This window comes from Sturnira hondurensis, unplaced genomic scaffold (genome assembly GCF_014824575.4).
Source record: "Sturnira hondurensis isolate 20B ecotype Veracruz unplaced genomic scaffold, ASM1482457v3 Scaffold0024385, whole genome shotgun sequence".
NCBI lineage: Eukaryota > Metazoa > Chordata > Mammalia > Chiroptera > Phyllostomidae > Sturnira > Sturnira hondurensis.
Genome location: NW_028097016.1, coordinates 1,006,190 through 1,030,889, shown reverse-complemented (window position 1 = coordinate 1,030,889; position 24,700 = coordinate 1,006,190). Strand labels below are relative to the sequence as shown.

Genomic DNA, 24,700 nt, shown 5'->3' with positions numbered 1-24,700 from the left:
TCTGGTTTTGCAATTAGGACAACGCTGGCCTTGTAAATGAGCTTGGGAGTCTTCCCTCTTGGATTTTTTTTGAACAGCTTAAGAAAAACAGGTATCAATTCCTCCCTGAATCTTTGGTAAAATTCACCTGTGAAGCCATCCAGTCCAGGGTGCTGTCTGTTGGAAGTTTTTAAATTACTGCTTCAATTTCATTAGTTGTAATCGGTCTATTCAGATTGATAGTTCTTAATTCAGTTTTGGAAGACTGTACGTTCCTAGGAATTTAGCCATTTCTTCCAGGTTGTCCAGTTTGGTGGAATATAGTTGTCCAAACTCGGTGCCAGTGCTGGGACCGAGGCCACTCAGCAAAGGCCTCAGGTACACCAAGATCAGCTGCTACCTGCTGCACACTTGCACAGCTTTGTGGTGATGTTGGGGGTCTTGGAGAGTTGTCAGGGTAAGGCCAAAAGAGTTTATCATGCCTAAACAGACCAAGATTTGGCCGTCTGAAGAGAGGGTTCTACACAGGAAGGGTAAGTTTAAGGTCAGGGGAAAAGGGTTCCTGCCCTAGAGTCACACAAGTTGGTCTCTGCCATCTAGACCTGGGCAGCTGACACCTCAGCAGGGCATGAGCTCCACAGGGCAGGGCGATAGGGAATCAGGAGGGTGGGGTTTGTGCTTTCCTCCAGGCGGATGCCTATGGAGGGGAATGCTCAACCCAGGCCACGTAGGAGAGGGACTCAGTACAGAGACCTCGCAGCTGTCCTTCAGCTTTCTCCCTGGAGCCACACAACCCAGTCTGTCTTTGCAGGACTTCACTTCACTCTGAACTGCCAAAGCCCAGCGTAAGTGGCTGTGAACGAGACTTTTGTGTGCTGGCCCTTTAAGGGAGCGCCTGCGTTTTAGCAGACTACTATTTCTCCCTAGGTACTGAATCCCTGCTGATTGTCACAGCAGGATGTTATGTGGGCTCCTCTTCCAGGCTCTGGTGCTCAGGGCTGGGGAGCCCTGTGTGAGGTTGAGACCCCAGGGAGACGTCTGAAACGGAGATATCTCTCCGGATCATCAACCCTCCCAGGTGGGTGTGGGGCCAGGCCTTTTCACTTCTCTGCCCTTCATACCAGGCTAGATGTGTCTTCTTTTGGAAATCCTTGGTTATACAACTTCTGTTCAGCTAGTCTTCAATTGGTTATTCCAGTTCATTGTTCTATAATTTAGATTTAATTCCAGTCTGGACCTGGGAGGAGGTGAGTATAACTTCTACCTACTCTGCCACCCCTTGGATCTCCATCTCCCCTTAATTTTTAAGAGTCACGTCTGTCCTGACAAAGCACTTTAAATAGCAACTTGCCTTCATGGTACAACAGGCACTGACATCAAACACAAGAACACTCTGGTATGTGCCTCTTGGTGTCAAGACTAGGTCCTGACAAACCCGGCCTATTCATTGTCTGCTTTCTCTCCTTGATCCTCACAGCCACTGGTCCTGGTGCTCATTCTGTATTTATGACCGTCATTTGTTCTTTAGGGAAGTCCCAGGGGCTCCATGTCTCTCCTTTTCACGGATCACAGGGCTGCCCCTCGGTCTCTGCCTCAGCAATGCACTCCAGGGCCGCGTGCCCAGGCAGCCTCCCAGCGCTCACATAGCGCCTGCGCACACCCTCCGCCCTCCCGAGGGTGCTTCGCCCTTTGCCGCGATGGCTGCCTCTCCTTTTCTTCAGGTATCTCATTATGGAAGAAGACACAGAAGGCAGGTGTGGAGTAACAAGAAAATCGTGAAAGTTTCTTGGGATTACTTTCTACATCACAGTTCTGAGCATCAGAAACGAAGGTACATACCACCTGACCAGTAGTCCATGTTCCATGAAGTTTTTCAGGTTAGGAAGGGTTTGCCTCAAGTCTGGAGTCCCAAGTCCATGTTGATATCTTAGCTGCAAAGGGAGAAAAATAGAATTTTTAAAAATTCTGGCAGATATTAGGCAAGGCTTCAGAAATAGGATCCACTGACATGCCTTTTTCTATTTTTGAACTCTAAAAGAAGGAATAGGAATGTGTGACCCCAAATACACCAACCACACTGTTGGGATGATATTTAAAAGTGGTGTCTTCATTTCTTGCTGCCTTATCCCTAAAGTCAGAGAAGACTAAGAATGACTAACTATGGAATCAGGTATTTCAAAGACCCTGTAAGATCTGCTAACATCGATTCTAGGGCCATATACCATAAACCAGTATTTCACTCTGGGTACTGGAGGCCGGTATTTTATACTCTGAGCACATTCAGCCCTTCTTTCACTGACCCCGTGCTTCATGCAATCAAGGACAAGGGCCACGTGGTCTTCATCTGATTCCCAGCAGCATCGGGCGGGGGCTGGTGCGCAGTCGGTGCTCATTAAACAGCTACATAGCAAGTCACTGCAGGCAAAGGCTGAGCTCTGTACTTCTCTTGCATCTGGGATTTCCCTCTTTAGCCAGAGTCAGAGCACCGAGCTGCAGGGCTAGCACGAGGAAATTACGGCCTGTGGGCTTGATTTGCTCTTAGTTTTACTTATTTTCAGAGGCTTACTTGCTAAAATGAAGTATCCTTCTATGTTCCCTGGGTAACCTGCTAAATGGTTTTCGTCTGTTTGTTCCTTGTCTCATTCTGTTTCGGAATACCATTTCCTTCCCTACCTGACCACAGTAAGATCTGAATATGTGCATATTCATACGCATAATACCCAATACACAGTAAGTGCACAACATAACCCTGTATAAATGTGGTTTTCAATGACATGACACGTGAAAAAACACTCTGTAATCTGCACAGTAGTGTACAAATGAGAAGGCTGGTCAGTTTTGAAGTTTTACTTTACTAGCACCTAACTTTCAAAGTTTTCCTCTCTTAAAATATAAAACCAGTACCAATGAAAAAATTAAGCTTTCTTTTGTTTCTAGCTAATACTCTTGATTTTTTATGTAACAGAAAAGTTTATTCCCACTACACTGAATTTTTAAAGGAAAACTCTCAAACCTAATCAGGTCTCTTAAATACTCACATACAGGTGAGTGGAAACATTGAAACTTAAAGCTAAAAAGTATCTTGAATATTATTTGAGCCAATCCTTTCCTTTTGCAGATGGGGAAACTGAGGCCCAGAGAGGGGCAGTAAACTCTCCAGGACCACAGGTCTCAACGGCAAAGACGTTATTAGCCAGAGCCTCCTTTTCACAACCACGAAAATTCACCACTTACCCTGAAGTGAGAGGAAAATTGGTAAGAACACGAGAAGACAAAGGGAAATTGTTCTTTTCCTTTTCCAAAACTCAGCTTGGTGACCTAAATCACCTCCTGCGGTTTGCTGACCTCAAATTATAAGATCTACTCCACACAAAATGACATCATTTCTTATATTAATATTAAAGTATTTTTTTCATACACTGATAAAAGCAAAATGGCTGATATCCCAATATGACATTCCTGAGTTCACTGTTTGAATAAAAGAGAGAAATTGTTTACACATGGCATGGAAATTTCAGCTGTGATTCATACTGAAAAATATTACGTATCAAAAACCCGTGCAGAAGTAGCCCCGAGCTGTGGCCCTGAGCCTTGCGCAGGCGCTCACCTGCCCCGGGCGCCTCGATGGGAGGTGGGTGTGGGCTTCTTTTCAGAGACCACCACGAAAATGTGTCTGCAAACCCGATTTCAACCAAACAAGGAAAATGTGGGGATTTCAAGCCTCCACGCAGGTCTTAACTCTTCATTTGCTGCATAGCACTGTTAGTTTTTGTCACGGAATCATAGCTAATATAATAGCTGAGAGATAGCCTGGAGAACATCTTTTCCAACCCCCTTCCTTTTATAAAGGAAGAATCAGGGACTTAGCAAAGCAAGGGTCCTGCCCCAGGGCACAGCGCTGACAAGGAACAAAGCCAAGGCTAGACCCTCTTAATAAAAACTCAAATTCTTTCTACCATGTCATCCTTTTAATTTTCAACACACAGGACTAAAAAAGAAATCTGCACATAATACAAATATATTACTGTAATATTTAAAATGAGGCACATGCACTGTTTAGTAAGTCTACACTATTTTTTAATTTATTTATTTTTACAGAGAGGGGAAGGGAAGGAGAAAGAGTGGGAGAGAAACATCAATGTGTGGTTGCCTCTTGTGCGCCCCCTGCTGGGAACTGGCCTGCAACCCAGGCGTGTGCCCTGGCTGGGAATCGAACCAGCCACCCTTTGCTTCACAGGCCCGTGATCAATCCTCTGAGCCATACCAGCCAGGGTGTAAGTCTACACTATTACACTGCTTATAATAAAACAGCAACAGTTCTCTGCTCTTCAGTAGCCACTGCCTTTAGCTGCTGCTTTACCTTTGTATCTCTAATATATTAATATTTCTTATTCCTTCCCTTCCAGATTTAGGCATCATCTACTATGTCCCTATGACAAATGAGAAGTTAGTTCTACATTACTTTCTTATGCAAACACTGGATCCCTGTACTCACACATTACCTACTGCCTTTTTATTAAAGACTGTGAGGGTTTAACTTTCTAACCTCCCAAATATACTTCTCATCCTCAAGATATTCAAAATTACATTTTTTGTTAAGTCAATATTTAGTGTTACCTTACCACACTGACAAAAATACTGTTTGCTGCTAAGCCATGTAGTATACTATTCCTTTTTGTGTTAATTTTTTGCTTTCCTTGAAGTGCTAATTGTTTTTTTGTCCCACTCATTGAGTACCTATGTACCTATCACTAGATATTCCCCAAACTAGGACAAAACCATAAAATCTTTCTCAATCTGATTAGACACCATACACATAATTGAGCAGGTCCCTTGCCCCTTTGGAGACCCTACCTGAAGCGTCTCTCTCTCTGCTCCAATGTGAGCCGGCCGATTCCTGGACTAGTTCCATTGTTACCATCCCAGGACGCCCCTCCGCCTTCCCCTTGGACACTTTGTTCACTTCTCTTCTTCGATGGTCTCAGGAACCCCCTCCCTGACTTACACTTTCTTGTCTTGGCGGGGCATATCCAACCATAGCTTTCCAGGAAAAGGGAGCATGGGTCATATCTTTTTTGACACCTTGGATATTGAAAAATACCTGTGTTTCATTCTCACACTTGAATGACAGTTTCCCTGTGAATAGAAATCAAGGCTGTGAAAGAATAATCTCCTTCTGAATTTCTAAAGTATTGTTTCCCTGTCATTCACTTTGCACATGGCAATTGGGAAACCCGGTAACATTCTGATTCCTGATCCTTTGTGTGTGAGCTCATCCTTCTCTCTGGAAGCTTTTAGGATTTTAATCTTTAACCCTGGTTTTCTGAAATTTCAGTGTTGAGCCTTGTTAGGGTCCTTTTTCGTTTGTTGTACTGGGCACTTAAGTGAGTTTTTTCAATACAAAAACTTTTTCTCCCTTATTCTGATTACGTTCTCACAGTATCATCATCATTGGTATTAACTTTTATCTCCTCCTTCATTTTGTACATATCATCTTAGACTTAAGATGTACAAAATCTATATCTTTTTTTCATCTGACACTTAAAAATCGTGTTAGAGGCTCTAACGTCCAGTAATCTTTGGCTGTCATTCATCTTTACAATGCACTGGGGGATTTCACTTCGGAAGGAGTGGATGGAAACCTCGCTCTCTCTGTGGAGAACATGTCAGTCCCAGTAGCTCTTATTGCGCGGCCCAGTTTTCTTCCAGAGGAAGGCCTCCAATCTTCTACTTAGGGGTATAACCTGGATCCCATTTTGGGAGTTAAGTAGGAAAAAGTGGTCTGGGAATTCAGTGCTGATATGTCAGACTTTCGTTTAATCCCCTTATTTTTAGTAAGGTATCTTACTTATTGCCCCAGGTACCAGGCAGTTCAGAAATCAGAGGTTCTTGGGTTTAATTTTTTCAGAAATCAAACCTCCAGTCTCCACTGGGGTGTGTGCAGAAATAGCTGGTTGGCTATGCAGGGCGGCGCAAGTAACCTGGAGTCTTCTTTTTCTTTGCCATATTTTTAGACTTATTCCTTACCCTCATACTCTATGGATTCACTGGTACCTTCAAATCCTAAGTCCTTCTGAAGTTCTAAGACTTGAATTACATTGCTTCTTGAAGGCTTTAGGTTTTATTTTTCTCCATTCTGCCAATTCTGTTTATTACTCATTTATTTGCTTGTGATTTTCTAAAATTTTCTTGACTCTTATCACTTGGTCTTGTTTTTTCTGTTCTTTTCATGCTTGTGAGTTGATAGTTTTCACTTTATCTTTACTAGTAGCGTTTCATTAGGAAACAAAGAAAAATAAATATATTCAATTTACTTATCATGAAGTTCCCCATATAGATTGTATAAAACAGCTTTTCAATACTGGCTAACACCCTTCCTTACAGCCTTTTACGCGGCACTTGCCGCTCCGTCAGAGGGCCGCCTTTCCTGCCTCTGAGTTTCTCTCTCTAGATCTGGTCTTATTTTCTACATCTGGTCATATCCTGTCCATTCTCGAAGAGCCAATACAAGTTCCACTTCCTACAGGAAGCTCTCTCTGATTAGTCTAGGGTATGGGACATTTTACTCCTCTTCCTAAATCCCTTCCTACTTGCTGTCTTTGGAAAGTCTAACTAAATGAATAGGTGCTGATGAATATTTATTAATTAATAAGTTAAACTGTTGCAGCCTGGGAGGGAATTAAGAGGCATCATGACATACTGGAATGAGCTTAGATGCAGAAGACCTTGGTTTGAGTACCGTGCTATCCTTACTAGTTGTTTGACTTTGGGTAAGTCACTTCACTTCTCCGAGTTTCAGTCTCCTTACTTGTGAATGGGGATGTTACTCATCCCTGCAGAGCTGTTGTAAAGATTAAATAAGATAAAGTACACAGAGCGTCCGAAGCAACATCTGGCACACAGTAAGAGCACAATAACTATACCTACTATCATTACAGTCCATGCACACTCTACATTATCACCATAGCATCTGCTGCTAGGCAGGGCAGAAAACTGATACTCGATAATGGCTTATCACTTAACACATTAGAACGAGAACCAGTAAAGAAAAGAAGAGTTCAAATCAAAGGCAAAAAAATCTTCAGTACACTGTCCACGTCTCCAAAACATTATTTTTTAAACTAATTTACTAAGCTTCTGATCACAATCACACCAGAGAGGCAGCAATGAATACATATACATGTAATACCTTTCAAATGATTACACAGTGAAATGGAAAGACTAATGACACGCTGTGAGTGGTCAGGAGGCTGGGGTGACAGACCCAGCTCTGCTCTACGGCCACAAGCAGTCCCTGCCCTGCTTGGGCTAGTCGAGTGATCTTCAAACGTTTTTGGTAGCTCCGGAATCCTTGGTTCCGATGAAATACACGTAGAAGCCTAGACTTTGAAACAAACAGGGAACTGCGCTCACTGCAGGAATTGGTGGGGGAGAGTCAAAGTCCTAGAAGGCTTTCCCATGGCCCCATCACCAGTGAGAGCCTTTCAAAGGTCTCTGAGTCCACTCAAGCTGCTCTAAACATTACAGATGGGAACCATGCATCTAAGGATTCTAACATAAAAAGATGGTTAAGGTGGCGCACATTCACAGTGCGAGTGAGGAAGGAACATCAGCCCATTTGGCCCCATTTCTGGTTTCACTCGCTTCTGATGATATCAGAACTCAACCTTGGCTAAAATGGTCCAATCTCTACATATTCACTGAAGAGGCAGGTCTGATGGAAGAGTCTGCAGAACAACACACGTCTCTGGATACCTCAGGGAAAGTCTATAAAAACAGAAGGGGTAGGATGGGGTTCCTTTTTCCACTCATCCTACGTAGTAGTGTCAAGTACAGCTGACCTACGTTAAAAACAGTCCTTCAGCCTTGGCTGGTGTAGCTCAGTGAATTCAGCACTGGCCTGTGAATCAAATGGTCACCAGTTCAATTCCCAGTCAGGACACATGAGAGGCAACCACACATTGATGCTTCTCTCCCTTTCTTTCTCCCTTCCCCTCTCTCTAAAAATAAATAAATAAAATCCTTTAAAAAATGTTCCTTCAGGAGAGGAACAAATCTAAATTTTTATTAAGTAATTCTTCAACAAGTTAACTCTTTGATGAGGTATTAGTTTAAAAAAAGGAAGGAAAAGAAGAAACGAGGTCGAGAAGGAAAGAAAAAGGATAAGAAGGAAAGGGGAGAAAGAATTACATTTTCTAAGATCCTCGTGTCCATTAGGCCATCAGTTCTACATTCTGCCGCTGTCCACGGCGGTCAGCTCATCTCTGGAATGACAGCCCTGGACTCACACTCTGCTCTCACCACAGAATGTATGTAACCTTGGGTGAGTCACATAACCAATCTGTGCCTCATCTATAAATCAGGACCAACAGTATTTGTCTCGTAAGATTGTTGTGAGAGTTCAACTTGAATTTTTACAGAAAACGGAGACTCCTCGGGGCTGATTTTTAGAGGATATTCCTTAGAACTGTTGAGGGCCTGGAGAGCCAAGCTCAAGAGTCAGAACTTTGCCTTTCTTGTCAGCAGTAAGAACTGACTACAGGGTTTTAAGCAGGAGAGTGAAGGAAAACAACTCCAGAGGCAACTGTGAAGGATGGGGTGCAAGACTGACATAAGGAATTTAAGAAAGCTTATTGCGCATCCCGCCCAAGCTGCCCAAGCTGCCCTCGCGACCGCTATCAGCACCACACTTCCCCCAAGGCAGCTGCACTCCACTTCCGACTGGGGAAAGCAGATGCCAAGAACCCAGGCAAATAAAATGTTACTTTGGGTCTGTCTAACTGCTGCAAATTAGTCTCTGAAATAAACACCTTTTGTAACAACTTCCTATTGCACCACCACCCAAAGAGTCTGAGCAGTTTTTAAGTGGAATTTTGGTTTCAATTAGCTTGAATTTCAGCTTTACTCTGATTGGGTTAGAACTCCATGGGAGCAATTAAATTTTTGTGCAACTCTATAGTAGACTACTAGGTGAAAACTGCACATAGATGATAGATGAGATGGGAAGTAGGGAGAAGCAATGTTCAGTGGTTTCCCTGGAAAAAATGAACAAATGCTATTGTCTACTTACAAAAGAAAATCCCTGTACTAAAGTAACCAGGAAGATCTGGCTTTATGGTTACTGTAACAAGCAAAGAGAAAGAAAGCAAGAGCAAAGAATACACTTAGACTGCAACAGACAACAGGAGCTGTGTCAGTAACAGTAACTGTCTTCTCCATGACCTCCGTTCCCACCCCACCTTTCTGCATAAACTCGAAGTATTTCTCCAAAGCCTCCTGCTGGTTTCATCCTGAATCACTGTACATGCACTGTTTCACCAAGCAAGACATATCACCTCTGATGGTGAAGCTCTGGCAGTTCAAATGAACTAGCTCACCCAGCCTGATAAATGATGCCCCACTGACTAGGTACGACCATTCGCAGATTTGCAGGTCATGTTTAAAGTGTGATTGTACTGCCGAGAAATAAATGTGGAATTCTTATACTCAGTGAGCATCCTCCTATTGAGCTAAGAGGCCTAATTTAATATCAAAGTGCTCAATTTTATCTTTATTTTATAAACACACAATTTTTCCAGGCAGGAAAGACTCTGGGGGTTCAGGAATCATTTTGTCATTTAGGTTTTGGCAGGAGAAATCCAGTTTAGACAAAACGTGCGCACACACGCACACCCAAACCCAAGCTACACAAGGCCACTTATTGCGTGGCTTATTAGTTCCATATGGGGCTTGAGCTAAGCTGCATGATATGTTTGATACAAACCGTCTGTTACCGTGAGAGAATGTGGATTAATACAGTGCTTCAATAAAAGTTACTAAAAGATCAACACTTTCGTGATGGGATTACAATGAATTTGACAACAAAGAGAACTGGTCTAGAGAAACTCAAAAAATAAGAAATTAAAAACGCATATATGCATCAAAGACTTAACTTTACAGTTTTGTCTTATGTACTCAAGACTCTGTATAGGAGTAGTTACCAATATTCCAATTCATTTTCAAATGCTAAGCTTTCGCTGACATACCAAGAACTAGATTAAGAGCTCAAAAACCAGGCCCCACCATGTCAAAAGTAAAACCTGCCTTTGTAGAAGAAAATACAACTCTTTCAAAGATGTGGAAAAGCTACTTAAGGAACATTTAATATGAGCAGTAATACTGTTTGTTACAGGGAGTCCGTGCAATATGTACCTCCAAGGAAAAGTGCAAGAACCTGATTATGAGCCTCTAGTTGCAAGAGCAACCTAAGTACTTTCCCAGCCCCATCTATGAGCCGTGCCAGTTCTTCCCCAAATAGCTGCGATGTGCTGAGCACGGGATGCAGCTGAGGCCTGCCATGCTGAGGTTGGAAAAGCCTAAAAGTCAAGTCTGAAAGCTCTTACGGCTACAAAATGGACAAGTTTCTTCCAGTCCTCCTCCCAATCACAGTACCAACTATTCTCAGAACTCGGGATTAATACTAGAGCTGAACAGCACCTTTCAGGGCACCACCTGCTTCACTTACCTTATAGGTAAGTGGGAGATGAAAGGGCCCATCTGTGGTTGAACCCAGGAACCAGAATCAAGTCTGCTGAGTTCTAACCACAAAGTCCTTTCTCTATATCACAAGTTGTACTTAGGAGGCAGAGGTTATATTTGAGTCAAACTTATCATTATAAAATCTGTTTTGTTAAGATGCTCCTTTGCTTCAGAATCCTTTTTGCCAGAAAAGCACCAGAAGTACCATAAAACTGATGCAACTCCGGGTCGGCGTGCTCCGGAGTGTGGTCTCTATCACTGCCAGTTGTTGTGAGTTGCGGAAGAGGGTCAGTAAAGCATACTGCAAAAGGATAAGCAAAGCAGAACCGGAAATCGACTAAAGGTAGGCGAATCAACCCTTGCTAGCAACTAGAATCAGCTTTAAATAATGAGGGTTACTGTTCCTTTAGGCTAAAGGCTATGTGAGTGGACAAACTCGTGTCAGAGAAGCCATCGGAGCAGATATTCACGCTGTTAGGTTTAGCAAGCTCAACCTTGGCTCCCTACCCACACAGTATTAGCTCTGTGTACGCTGATTTACCCCAAACTACCTTGTGCTGACCTCTGACCCAACTTGGATGCCTGATTCCCTTGGTAGCTAAACTTTGCTCTCCAAACTGACCAAACTCAGCATTTCTGTTTCCAATTCGCTTTGATGCAGACTTGAGGTAACGGGCTATATTAGATCAGGAAGATCACAGTCCAATAGGGCAGAGACAGTTTTTTAGAATGCCTTATAAATGGAATCATAGACTATTTAGTCTCTTGTGTTTGCCTTCTTTCACTTACATGTTTGAGATTCATCCTTGTTGTTGCACACATGAGCAGTTCATTCCCGTTCACTGCGGAGTAGTATTCCACTGTATGGGCATACCACACGTTGGTTATCTATATGCCAGTTAACACTTAGGCTGTTTCCAGATTTGGCTATTATGAATTAAGATGCTATAACATTTGGTTTTACACCTGTGTATGATACAGGTTTTTGTTTGGACTTGTACTTTTATTCTTCTTGGAGCAATACCTAGGAGTGGAATTTCTAGATTGAATGGTAGATGTTTAACTTTGTTGTTTAGAGTGCCAAACTGTTTCCAAAGTGGCTATACAATTTTGCATCCGGCCCCAGTGATGTGTATTTCAGTTGTTCTCTGCATCACTGACTTCAGGACTTGATACTGTCAGTTTTAAAAATTTTAGTCATTCTATTAAGTATGCAGTAGTACCTCATTATAGTTTTAATTTCATTTCCCTAATGACAGATACTAAGCATCTTTTTATGTGCTTTTTTTCTTGCCATCTATATCTGTTCTTCTGCGTCTCCTGCAGTTTCTGTGAAACTACCTCTTATGAATACCTAATGCATCTGATTTATAACTTCTAATTAATCTTAATACTTTCTAATTAGTAACCCTCTAATTAATATCACTTCTGCTTAATCTACTAGAGCCAATTCCGTTTACAGGAAAACACAATCCTATTTGTAATGAGGAGCCACAGGGAATTCTTTGGCGTATAAAAGACACAAATGAAGATGCTGTTCTAAGTGCAAAGATTCTTTATAGAAATTCAGGCAAATCTCAGTGTCAGCTTTACTGGAATAAAAATGCACCTAAATCTGTCACTATACATTTGATTACACGAGGAACGCAGAAGCCCATTCTGGCATTTCCCCAGGAATGTACAGTGACCACAAATACCTGACATGACCACTGGAAGGAATGACTTAATTCAGTGCAACAAACGATTGCTGAAGAGCTTGTGTGTGTTACGTGTGTGGTGATAGTGATAATGGTGAACATGTAGGTATGTACATCGTGTTGTTTGTAACAGGGGAAATTGGGAAATAATTTGAATATAGCTAGGCCTTCAGCCAGGTTCTACGGTGCAATGGTAATTGTGTTAATGATCAAAGTAATGCTATTGCTGCTAATATGTTTACTGAGTAGTTTAATTATGTGCCAGGCATCATGCTGATCATTCCATATCATATTCATTCGGTCCTCACTATAACTCTATTATGGTTGAAGAAACTGGGACTTAGAGTCAGTGGATGTAGACCTTGAACCCATAACCCCGTTTGTCAGACTCCAGCCCTTTGAACTCCCGACCACTCAGAATGGTGATGCCAATGGGAATGTCAGTGGCAGCTGTTGTTCCTCCCTCTCCGAGGTCTGTGTCAGGTGTGGGACTGACTGTTCATTTATGTCGTTTTATTTAATCTTCATAATGACCCCACGAGGCAGATCTTGTAATTCTCACTATGCCCTTGACCAAATTTAAAAGTATAAAGCAGTTGCTTGAGATTTCACAGGGAACAAGTCAAGGATGAGATCTGCATTCAAGTCTGATACTTTACATCCCAGCACACAGTCTAAACATTACTTGCAAATTGGTTAGAAAAGATTACTTTCTCATTTCTCATTTAATTCCAATACTTAGAAAGAGGCCCTCAGCTCTTGAGAGAAACACATTCTCTTGCTATCAGATATTTGACAATAGTTACATCTCCACTCAGTTGTTGTTTGGCTGAGCTATACATGTATTTAATCTTTTTAAATCTCTGCTTGCAAGTTAGTCCCCGCAGCCTCTTCATCACTCTTTGTGTCTCTGAACTCCCTCCAGTTTCCCTTAAAGAATCTGGTAATGAGGTGCCCTAAACAGAACACAGTTTTCCAGAAGGCTCTTTCCTCTCTTTAATGATTTTTTTCCTTAAAATATTGATTCTACTATACTTCCTTTTAAGTTTTTGGTGAAATTCTTCTGACTTCACTTGAATTACATTAGAGCCCAAACCCACGTGCCCACTGTCATCTCTCCAGCTGACCACACGGAAGTTTCAAAAAAGGAAAAACACCACTAGCCCCCGCCCTGCCCACCAACGGCAATGACCTGCTGAGCGCACGGTGCCCTCCAACTGGACAGATGCTCTCACGGTTTTGTCTGGAATAATTTCACCCATCTGTTGATCTCACAATTCATTTTTTAAGAGGGCAGATTAGATATGTACTGAATATCTACAACAAGGTGTGCAAGGTGTGACTGCGTATGGCACAGTGACCCAACCAGGGATGCCACCCTTTAGGAGTCCACCTTGTCCATGTATGATAACCAAGTGCCCCTAGAGGAACAGTACAACCTTCAATGGGAGTTCCAAGGGTGGGGTTAGTGGGCAGAATTTTGAAATGGCTCTCATAACCTTCTCTCTGGTGTTTCTCCTTCAGTATTTCATGTTAAGCTAAGGCAGAATATCTGGGTGGGCCTAGTCACATGGGCCCTTTTAAAGTTTAAAAACTGTTTTTAAAACAGTTTTCTGTGGTTGGTGGCAGAAAAAAAAAAGTTCAGAGATGTGACCCGTGAGAAGGGCTCGATGGGACAGGGCTGGCCTGACAATGGAGGGGCCACGTGAGAAGGAATGCAGGGGGCTTCTGGAGCAAAGAGTGGCCCCTGGCTGCAAGCCAGTGAGCAAGTGGGGACCTAAGACCTACAGAGGCAAGGAGCTAGATTCTGCCAACAATTTAAATGACCTCGGAAGTCAATTATTCCCAAGAGCCTCCAGATAAGAGTCTTGCCTGACCAACACCTTGATTTTGGCCTTTTGTGACCTAGAAGCAGAGAACAGTTGGGCCCACCCAGACTTCTGACCCGCAGAACTATGGGGTAAAAATGGATGCTCTTGAAGTTGCTGAATTTATAGTTATTTGTTATGAGCAACAGAAAACTAGTGCAGGTGGAAAACATTACCTCTACCTCCTACCGAAAGATATCTGGAGTGAATTCATGGGGGAAACGCGGCCTGCGCAGTTCCTGGAGGGACTGATAACATTTGTATTACCTGTCAGGTGCAATGGGGTGGCTCTACACAGGGGCACGGAGGTTTTTAGGTAGCAAATAATATTTTGAACCTCAAACACGAGGGGACCTACTTCTCCACTGGCTAACCTAAGCGTTCAGGGAAAGGAATAAGGGTGACTAAACAATCATCCCAACTTTATCTATTTTTGGGAGATTGAGTTTTTATTCTCTAGAAATTATGGTTCTCTAAAATATTTGGCAAGATCTTGTCAGGATAAGAGCCAAATTTGCCTTGTTCAAGTTTATGGAAGACAAACCGAATAATTAAAAAAAAAACACATGAATAACTAGTTAAAAATAGGATAAAATCTTTGGTTGTTAAAGCAAAACACACAGCACTAAGTGAACTTGTTTACTAAACTGAGAAAGCATGACGTGAGTGAGCTAACAACGTAACCAGCTATGGCAACAACACTAAGTCCGTCCCTTTTGGTTCCCCCTTCAGTCTTACACAGGCTTACAAAGGAGCCAGGCAGCTGTAATCAGTTCTTCATTCTGGCAACAGCAACTGAACACCTTGTATGTGCCTGGTCACAGACTGAAGTTACCAAATGCAGAAGAAACAGTTCCTGCATTGAAAGTAACCCTAAATAAGGAAAAATATATTTGAAAATGAGAAACATAATTATATTAAAGTATAATGAGTATGGCATTAGAGGAAATGACAGGAACACAGAAGAGGGACAGCGACCCAAGTCTAGGGAGGACAGGGACTCTAGGAAGGAAATGACACCCTATCCGAGCCACACAGTACAAGTCTGACTGCACTGGGTCAAAGGGTAGGCAAGGTTTTCCAAATAGAAGAAACTGAGTGTGTAAAAGCCCAGAAGCAAGAGAGGTCACAGAAACAGCAAGCAGTGCGCACTGGGAAAGGCCAGGGATGAGACTAGAGTAGTGCAGGTCCACCCCAGGAGTGTGCAGCCTAGATAAGAAAACCTAAGGCAAAGTCCCAAATTCTGAGTGGTCCAACCAGAATGGCAGATGACAGTGACTAGGTGTGATGGAGAGTTTAATAGTTAAATGGCTTCAGTGGAGGATGAGGGTTCTATACAAAAAGGGAAAAATTAATGATCTGGAGAAACAGACAAACTACCCATCCTTCCCTACACCTTCTGTCTTCTTGCTCAGTAGACAGAAAACTAGTTTCCAACGAAAAAGGTCACAGGTTGCAGTTAAAATACAGAGCCGGAGAGAGTTCTAAGGCTACTAGGGGCTTGCAAGGGCCCAGAGGGCCCAGCAAGCCTTCCGTCAGGTGGTCTGGAGGCTCTGGCTCAGGTGGGGATGCCCTCGAGGTCCACAGAGCTGCGCCAAAGGCTTCTTTTAGAAGAAGACTGCCGTGTGTGTCCAACAGGACTCTGTTCACTCAAGGAAGGGACGGCCTCAGGGTATTGGTAACATTCATAAAGGTCCTGGTTTGCAAAACAGGATGTTCTGTGTGAGGTTTCCCGGTTAGGCACAGCGAGAGTCCTGGTTAGGCACAGCACCGTACAGGATAAAGCATAACTCCAGAGGCGCTTGGTGTTGCCTTTCCACAGAACAGAGCCATTCTCTACAGCGTCCTGGACAATCATGCAGCTTTCGTGTGTACACCTCTGATGGCCCACACCTCATTCACCCATGGTGCTCCATTCCCTTGTTGGGTGGTTCTACATGTTAAAACATACTATTTCTCCCGTGAACTAAAAGTTTCCTCTTTCTGATTTTTATTAATTTAATCCATCGGCAAGGCTTAAGTTTTTTTATTCTTTCTTTCCCCTGACAGCCTTTCAAATTGGAGGCCAGTTATCTCCTTCCCTTGGCTGTATTTCTTTACTTGTGTTTTTGACTTGTCTAGAATAGCTGTATATTTAACATACATTTTTCAGTTTTATCAGTACCTCCCATTACAATTTTGATCTCTATCAGATCAAGTCGTTCAAAAAGCTTCAGCAGTGAAGGGACTGCAAATCCCCAGGGGGCCACTGTTTTGTCTATGTCTCAGTGCTGTGAGACGGGAAAACACCAACTTTCTGTGTGTGTGATAAGGTGCTCTACAATGCAAACACCTGGAAATACCTGACATTCCTTAAACAGGCCCCATTCATGCTTTGATTCTTTGACGCAGGCCTGCAGCTGTCACATTTTCCCTTCAGTCTGGGACGTCCAGCCTAGTCCCCCCCCATTTCCGGCTTTCTCTAGTAAACCATGATCTTTCTTTCGCTCTCATGTCACACACTGAAACGCTTTCCCCGACTGAACCAGGAGGAAGAACAATTGATATCACTCAATGACCAGCCCTTTGCCAGGTCCTTTAATGTTGTACCTTATTTAAAGTTTATAAATTCTCAGAGAATTATGATCTTTGCTTCACAAATGAAGATACAGGTTCAGAGGGTAAAGTAATTTCTAAAGGTTATACAACTAGTAAAAAACAAAAAACTCTGGTGTATCTGATTTCAAGTCCGCGAATATCAAACGACGCTGCTCCTGTGATACAGCTTCCCTTCCTTACGGCACAGGTACCACAGATAAACGTGGAGGGGACACACCCAGCCTGCCAACCGGCCTCCCTTCATAACCTAAAAGTAAGATCTGTTTCAGAAAACATTCCTCGTCAATTAGTTTCAAGAAGAAGCACAACAAATATCTCTTAGGAATACTGTAGAAAGTACAGTATTCTTAGGAATACTGTGTTGAAAATTAGAGATGTCTCTGATCTTCAAATCTGGGACTCTGCGGACTTCAATTCTTGAGCAGGAAAAGAGAAATATTCAGAAAACCCTGAGTCCGGCTTTGGGACAGTCACTAGTTGTATTTGGACCTCATTCTTCTACTGTTGGAAATGCAATGAAATCAGGCTGAATTTGGTTAAAATAAAGAAAATATTTTAAAGTTCACTGTTTTCTCACACATTCTGAAAACCTTCCTATATTTAAAAACTTACTTTGAGGACTTGTTGGTTTGGGTGGCAGATTAAACATGTGCACTGGCTTTTGTAGCCTCCAGAAAATCCAGTAACGTGTCAGTGATGAGGTTTTCTGTTTGTGTGTTTCCGCTGTTTCTAATGTTTTAAAATCAAAGAAGATGTAATAGCAACAAAATGTTGGAAGTGAAAAGCAATGGGATAAGAGGTCACGAACTTAGCAGACTTGAAAAAGTTGAGATTGAAGCCAGAAGAAGAGGGAGTTGAGAGGCGATCTGAGCTGGCTTCCAGTAACCCCATTAAAGCCCAAGAACCGGTGGCTCCTTGTACTTCTTGAAGTGGCAGTCAAGTTGGGTTAAGAGCAGGCAGATGAGTTGAAAATCTGCAAGACCTTTCTATTTCTGGATCCTCCCCCAACTCTACAGAACCAGGCCACCAGCCCTCCCACGCCTTGGCAAATAAACTAGACTTTTATTCTTTCAGAGGTAATCAGCGGCGCCATTCAAGAGCAAAGGCAATGTACTGAAAACAGGTGGTTAAGCAAACATATGCATGTTAATGCCAAGACCTGCAGTCTTCTTCCCCGACTCTCTTTCCAGAATACAGACTGATATTACACAGGCAGGGAACAGAAAGATCCTGAGGAAAAGACCTACGAGGAATGACATTACATGTTTCCCAATGAAAAGGGCCCAACCAAAGGCCCCTACAGTGAGTCCTGCAGTTAACAGCTGCTGTCCACACATGAGGAGCTTCTGACAATTTCTAGTCTTCTCCTCTTAAAAGTAAATGTGCAACCAAGTATCAGCAAATTTCTAAGAAAAGCCTCTAATGCACATATCAAACACAATAAAAAATTTAAAAATCATGACTATGCTCAGATAAAAATGCTATATACATAAAACAGATGCTATTTAGAAAAGAAGAGCGATTGGAAATTTAAAATATGAAAGCAGAATATAGAAAATGAAAAAAGGGGGGGGGCAAGAAGATGAAGTTAAAGGAATCCCCCAGGAGGTAGAACAAAAAGAAAAAGATGGACAGAAGGGGAAGAAATAAGAACATTAGAAGACAAGTGAAGGAAATCAAACATCTACATAATGGGAGTCCAGAAAAAAAAGATAAGAAAAAACTCAATGAAATAATTCAGAAAGAATTCCCAGAACCCAATTACCTTGATTTTCAGATGGAAAGGATCCACTGGGTACCCAGCACAATGAAGAAAGCTAACCTACACACATGGCCATTAGTCTGAAATTTCAAAAACACAGGGACAAGAGGAGCTCCTACAAATTTCCAGAAAGAAAACAAAACAAAACAAACAAAATAAGTAAATAAATAAATTACACAACAAAAAATGGGGGTGTCAAATATTTTTAGGTTTCTCCAAAGTCACACTGGAGAAGATTTTTAGGTTTCTCCAAAGTCACACTAAAATTCCATACCCAGCCAAAGAAAAATGTAGTATTTTCAGATTTACAAGGTCACTGAAATTTACCTCCATATAGCCTCTCTTAACAAGCTACAGGAAGATGTACTTCAATAAGAGAGTAAACTAAGAAAGAGGAAGCCCTGGGATCTGGGAAACTGACTTCGACATAAGAGAAATGAGGAGAGCCCCTGGGATTACGATGAAAGCATCGAGGGCAATCAGGCAGATCGGAGCAGGTGAGAAAGCTCCAGCGAGACTGCTTCCAAAGATGAAACAGACTGAATACTTAGCATGTACTTGACTGCATATCTGACATATCGGAACATCTTGACAGACTGACATAACTGGTAGAGAGTTTGGGGTGAAATTAGTTATGAAAACACTGAAAACTAACCGAATTAAAGAGAATCATAAATTCCAAAGGAAACAGAAAATATTAGGTAGGAAAAAAGTAATCATAGTAAACTGCATGGCTTATCTAGAAGTAGAATTTCCAAAGAGGTAGTGATTTATTTATTTTTTTAAATTGGATTTTACATTCTTTTTCTAAATTATATTTTATTGATTTGCTATTACAGTTGTCCTGATTTTTTCCCCTTGGCCCCCCTCCCCCAGGCACCTCCCACTCCCGCAGGCAATCTCCACACTATTGTTCATGTCCAAGATTGTGTGTATAAGTTCTTTGGTTACTCTGTTTCCTGTACTGTAATTTACATCCTCATACAAATAGGCTATTCTGTAATTACCTATTTATACTTCTTAAAGTCCTCACCTCTTCATCCATTCCCCCACACTCCCCACCCATCTGGTGACCATCAAAATGCTCTCTGTATCCATGATTCTGTCTCTGTTCTTCTTGTTTGTTTATTTTCTAGATTAATTGTTGATATATATGTATTTATTGACATCTTATTGTTGATAGTTTTTATCTTTTTCTTAAATAAGTCCCTTTAACATTTCATATAATGGTTTGGTGATGAACTCCTTTAATTTGACCTTATCTGAGAAGCACTTTATCTGCCCTTCCATTCTAAACGGTATCTTTGCCGGGAAGAGCAATCTTGGCTGTAGGTAACCTCTTTTCATGACTTTGACTATTTCTTGCTAACCCCTCCTAGCCTGCAAAGCTTCTTTGGAGAAATCAGCTGACAGTCTTAGGGGAAATCCCCTGTAGGTAACTCTCTGCTTTTCTCTTGCTGCTTTTAAGATTCTCTTTTGACCTTTAACCTTTGGCATTTTAATCCTGATGTGTCTTGGAGTGGACCTCTTTGTATCCATCTTGTTTGGGACTCTCTGTGCTTCCTGGACTTGCATGTCTATTTCCCCCACCAAATTAGGAAAAATTTCTTTCATTATTTTTTCAAATAGATTTCCAGTTTCTTGCTCTTTCTCTTCTCCTCCTGGTACCCCTATGATGTGAATGTTGGACCTCTTGAAGCTGTGCTAGAGGCTACTTACATACACTATCCTCATTGTTTTGGACTTTTTCCTTCTTGTTCTGACTGGTTGTCTTTAGCTCCCCTACGTTCCAAATCATTGATTTGAATCTTGGCTTCATCTATTCTACTGTTGTTCCCCTGTAATTGTCCTTTATTTCAATTATTATATTCTTTGTTTCTAACTGGATCTTTTTTATGCTGTTAAGGTCCTCACTAAGTTCCTTGAGCATCCTTATAACCAGTGTTTTTAATGCTGCATCTGATGGATTTCTTATCTCCATTTTGTTTGGTTCTTTTTTTGTAGAGTTTTGATTTATTCTTTCACTTGGGCCATGTTTCTTTGTCTCCTCATTTTAGCAGCCTCCCTGTGTTTGTTTCTATGTATCAGGTAAAGCTGCTATGACTCCCTGTCTTGGTAGTGTGGCCTAACGTAGGTGTCCTGTAGGGTCCAGCACGGCCTCCCCTATCACCCAAGCTGGGTACTCAAGGTACATCCACACGTGGGCTGGGTACAGCTTCCTCTTAAAGTTGAATGTTGGTTGCTCCTGGCAGGTCAGTGGAAGGGATTTACCCAGGCCAGTCATTGCAAGGATTGGCTGTGACCACTGACCACAAACCTCAGATTTTCATGGAGGATCTGCTGAGCAGGGGCAGGGTGATAGTGCTCTGATGTGGTCTGCAGCTGTCCACTGGGTGCACAGGCCCTGGGGATTCCCAAGTGGTGCAGGTCAAGGTCAGGCCCCACCTGTGTTTTGCCCAGGGCCACACTGCATAATCTATATAGCAATCTGAGATGGCTGCTACTTGTGCTGGGCTTGGAGATTCCTAGGTGAAGCTAAGCTATGAATGTAGGCTGGCTACTGCTAGTGCTGGGCCTGGGGCCACACAGCAAGAGGTACAGGGGCTGGGGGCTGAGGCCCACTGTTGCTTGTTTCATGGAATTTAGGAGATTGTGAAACATGGACCAAGATCAGCCATTCATATGGAAAAGCCTTGTTGAGAGCTGTAAATTGGGTAGGATGAAGCCTCAGAGAATCTCCAGAGCAGGGCAAACAATGTTAGCCAGGTTGATGGAATCTCAGATATGGCGCCTGCCTGCAAGAGCTGTGGCTGTGTTTGGGGAGGGTTCAGGAAAGGGACAATGGCCACCCACCTTTCTGTCTGGGAGAAAGCTGTCCCCCAGTTCTTGCTTTGATGTCAAATACTTCAGTTCCTCCCTGTATGTCACTGATGCCTTTCAAGATGCTACCCCAGTGTGGTAGCTCAGAGGGAGTGAGTCTGAGTAAGTCTGTGTGTGGATTCTTTAAGGGGAGCTGCTTGGGGGAGAAGTTTCTTCCACCAGCTCAATCACTGCTGGTTTTTGCAGCCAGAAGTTATGGGGATTTGTCTTCCTGGCACTGGAATCCTGGGCTGTGGGGCTGGGACTCCTCGCTCCCAAGACTTCCCTCCCGAAATTTTATCCACCACACCTGGGTGAGGGACCAGCCTGTTCCATGTCTCTGCCCCTCCTACCAGTCTGGATGAATGTGGTTTCTTTTATCCCGTACTTGTCAGACTTCCATTCAAGTTGACTTCTGGTGGTTCTGAGTGATGGTTGTTCTGTAATTTAGTTGTATTTTTGATGTGGTTGTGAGGAGGCGAGCCGTGTTTACCTATGCCGCCATCCTGACCTCAGTCCTTCCCAAGATGTAGTAATTTAAACGCTGACCTATATTGTTGGGTTACATACAGGTTACCAATAACCCGTATCGGTACAATGGGAGAACAGGAAGGTAATGTGAACATAGTAAAGAGGTGGCAAAAGGAAGCTAAATGATGCCCTCATCTTCTACTGACAGCATCAGTGACAGCCTAAAACAACACCCAATTGGTAATCTGTAGGCAAATACTAAGAGAATATGTCTAAATTGTTGAAAGTGGTTGCCTTTGGAGAACAAGAAGAATATTAATTTTCACAATAAGCCTTAAGGAACTATCTGAATCTTTAATGGTATTTATAATTTTTATAAACCTAACAACAAAAAAGGTGATAACAGGCCGGAGCTGTAGGGTTATCTGAAGACAGCACCCCTTCCCCTCCCTCTTTAGGGCTCCGAATGGCAGCATGTCGTGTGTCTCTGTTGACGTGGTAACAAGCTGTCCTATATCGCCACTATAAACACACTAGTTGAATTACACACGAGGGCAGTAGTTTACTAATGCATCTGAAATAATGAAATAAAATTGTCAGCGAAAGAGAAACCATTAGAAAATGCTGGTAACATTTTGACGACATTGGTCAGCTCCCTGTTGAGTAGAAGAAAAACAGGAACTTGAGATCCTGTAACAACTCATTACCAAGGGCATTTGTTTTGGGGAAAATGCTCACTTACTGTGTAAAATCTCAACCCACTTCTCAAAGCCCTGCATTATCCATCTAGACACATGCAAAGCCAAGCACATTTATAAGGCAGTAATTTCATCTGGTACAAACGCGCACTCCCCCTCCTTTTCCAAACGGCAGGCTATTCCTTTCAGTGTGGAATTCCTGTCCTTAGTCCGAGTAGGAAGGTGACTGATTCGCTCCACCTACCACACACAAACCTTTTCTGGGTCCATTTTATGTGCTAGGCGCTGTGCTAGGATGAAGAGATGAGTAAGCTTCCATCTCTGGCTCTTAGAGAGCTTATTTTCTTATAAGAGAGACATACACATACAACAAAGAACAACAGAAGTACAAGAATATTGATATATTTCATCGACTGTTTCACAAAATGTTCAGCAGGGAGAACATAAGATGAATGATATCTTTGTTCAGGAGGGTACAGAACAGAAAGACGTCACAGAAGACGAGACGGCCTAGCTGGTTAGTGGAGAAGAGACGGAGTTTAGCATCGGATGGCTGGGGGAGATTGCAGGCAAGGGAAGTATCAAAGCGAAAGCAGGTGGGCCTCACCTCAGTGAAGTAGTTCCCCTCTCCTGGCACAAAGGGGCAGGGGTTTGGGGTGAATGGCAGCAGGAGGCGAGGCTGAAAAGATAGCTCATGTGAAGCCTCTGCCACGCTAGTTTTCCTTTTTCTTGAGGGGGCAGGGTTGTGGGAAGGTAGCCTATAGAAGACTATTAAAAAGGTTTTAAGCAGATTTGCATGGTTCCCCCCACCCCACTGCTTTTGCTCATCATAGGAGCACTTACTTAAATGCCAAGTGTTCGAGCAAGGATTCTACCTTGGAGGCAGTGAAGCACCTCTTACCAAACATCAAGCAAAGGGAAACCACAAGGGCACTACGATGGTGTGACCGACAGCATCCCTGGCCTATAAACTTTTACAAGTGCCAGGTAATATCAGAGTTCAGAGGACGGCCCTTCCCGGACTGAACCAGCCTCACTGTAGTGACCATGGGTAAGTTGCTAAACCTCTTTACTCAGTTCTAAAATGGGAATAGAAAAGAATTTATCCTGTCCACCTTAAGGAATGTTCTAAGGATCAGATAAAATAATGTACATAAAAATCTTTTGGTAAAGTATCTTGATCCTTCATTTACAAGTTACATGACTTCAGACAAGCTGTTCAACTTCTCTGAGCTTCCAAAGTCCTCGTTTGTAAAGTGGGGATAATTCCATGTATCTTATCAGGTGCTTTGTCTGACAACATTTGTGCTAGTATCTTAGTTGTTTACATTGACTTATGGAATAGCAGTTGGCCAATTATGCAGTCAACACGTATTCGTAGAGTACTTGAAGTATGCAAAGTCCTGATTAGTCAGAACTCACAGGAAAAACAAGCAAAACTACATAAAAATTTAAAACTATTATCATACTACTCATGATCAGGTCAATATAAGGAAACAGCAGCCAGTACCTGTAAGCTTAAAGATTTCTCCAGAAACTCGTGCAGGACCTAACCAAGAACATGTCTCTCTTTCTCACTGGCGTTCCTGTGTACCTGCACACATTCACAAGCACGTGCACGTGTGTGCACGCGCACGGGTGCCAAAATGTTGGGACTCACTGAGGAAAAATAAATCTCTCACACTTGAAAATTAAGGAACTGCACAGGCAGCAAATCTCTGGGTGAGGGTGATGCAGTGGATTATACAAGCCAATAATTTATGTGAGGGTTTCACAAAATGTTAGACACTAGGAAAGGAACCAAAATAAGTCCAATTACATCAATAAAAAGGTATGACTCGCTGGGCTGCTTGGACCCGGATGCTGTTTCTTGCTCTGAACACAAGTGGCTAGAATTTGGATGGCTAACGAAACAGTGTGATAATAAAAACAAAGCATGTTGTAATGGCCGCCGCTGGGTCCACGACCTTGGGGATCAACGAAATAAGGCCCTGATGCCATGCGCACACAATCGCCTGGGTTTTGTTTTGGGGGCGGGGAACATAAGTTCATATCATTTCTAAACTAGCAATTTGTCTGCCTAGCTTTTGCTAAGTCTGTTATGGTTACGATAAAATATAATCTTTCATATTAAATCACTTATAACCTTGGTAAAGTATTACTTTATATCAATGGACTCTTGGGATGCTTTAATTTTATGAAACATGCACTCTAGTTTCTAAAAGTATGAAAGCAAAACTAGATATTCCT

At 42.5% G+C, this 24,700-nt stretch overlaps 1 protein-coding gene across 4 annotated transcripts in view; it reads right to left on the bottom strand.

The window, feature by feature from the left end:
- The window catches only part of UVRAG (UV radiation resistance associated), a 287,802-nt gene that overhangs the window by 25,134 nt on the left and 237,968 nt on the right, over window positions 1-24,700 (bottom strand). For all 4 annotated transcript variants that reach the window (XM_037038443.1, XM_037038440.1, XM_037038441.1 and 1 more), the window contains one exon: window positions 1,819-1,910. In XM_037038443.1, the coding sequence (XP_036894338.1) occupies window positions 1,819-1,910 (92 nt within the window). The remainder of the gene's footprint in view (window positions 1-1,818; window positions 1,911-24,700) is intronic.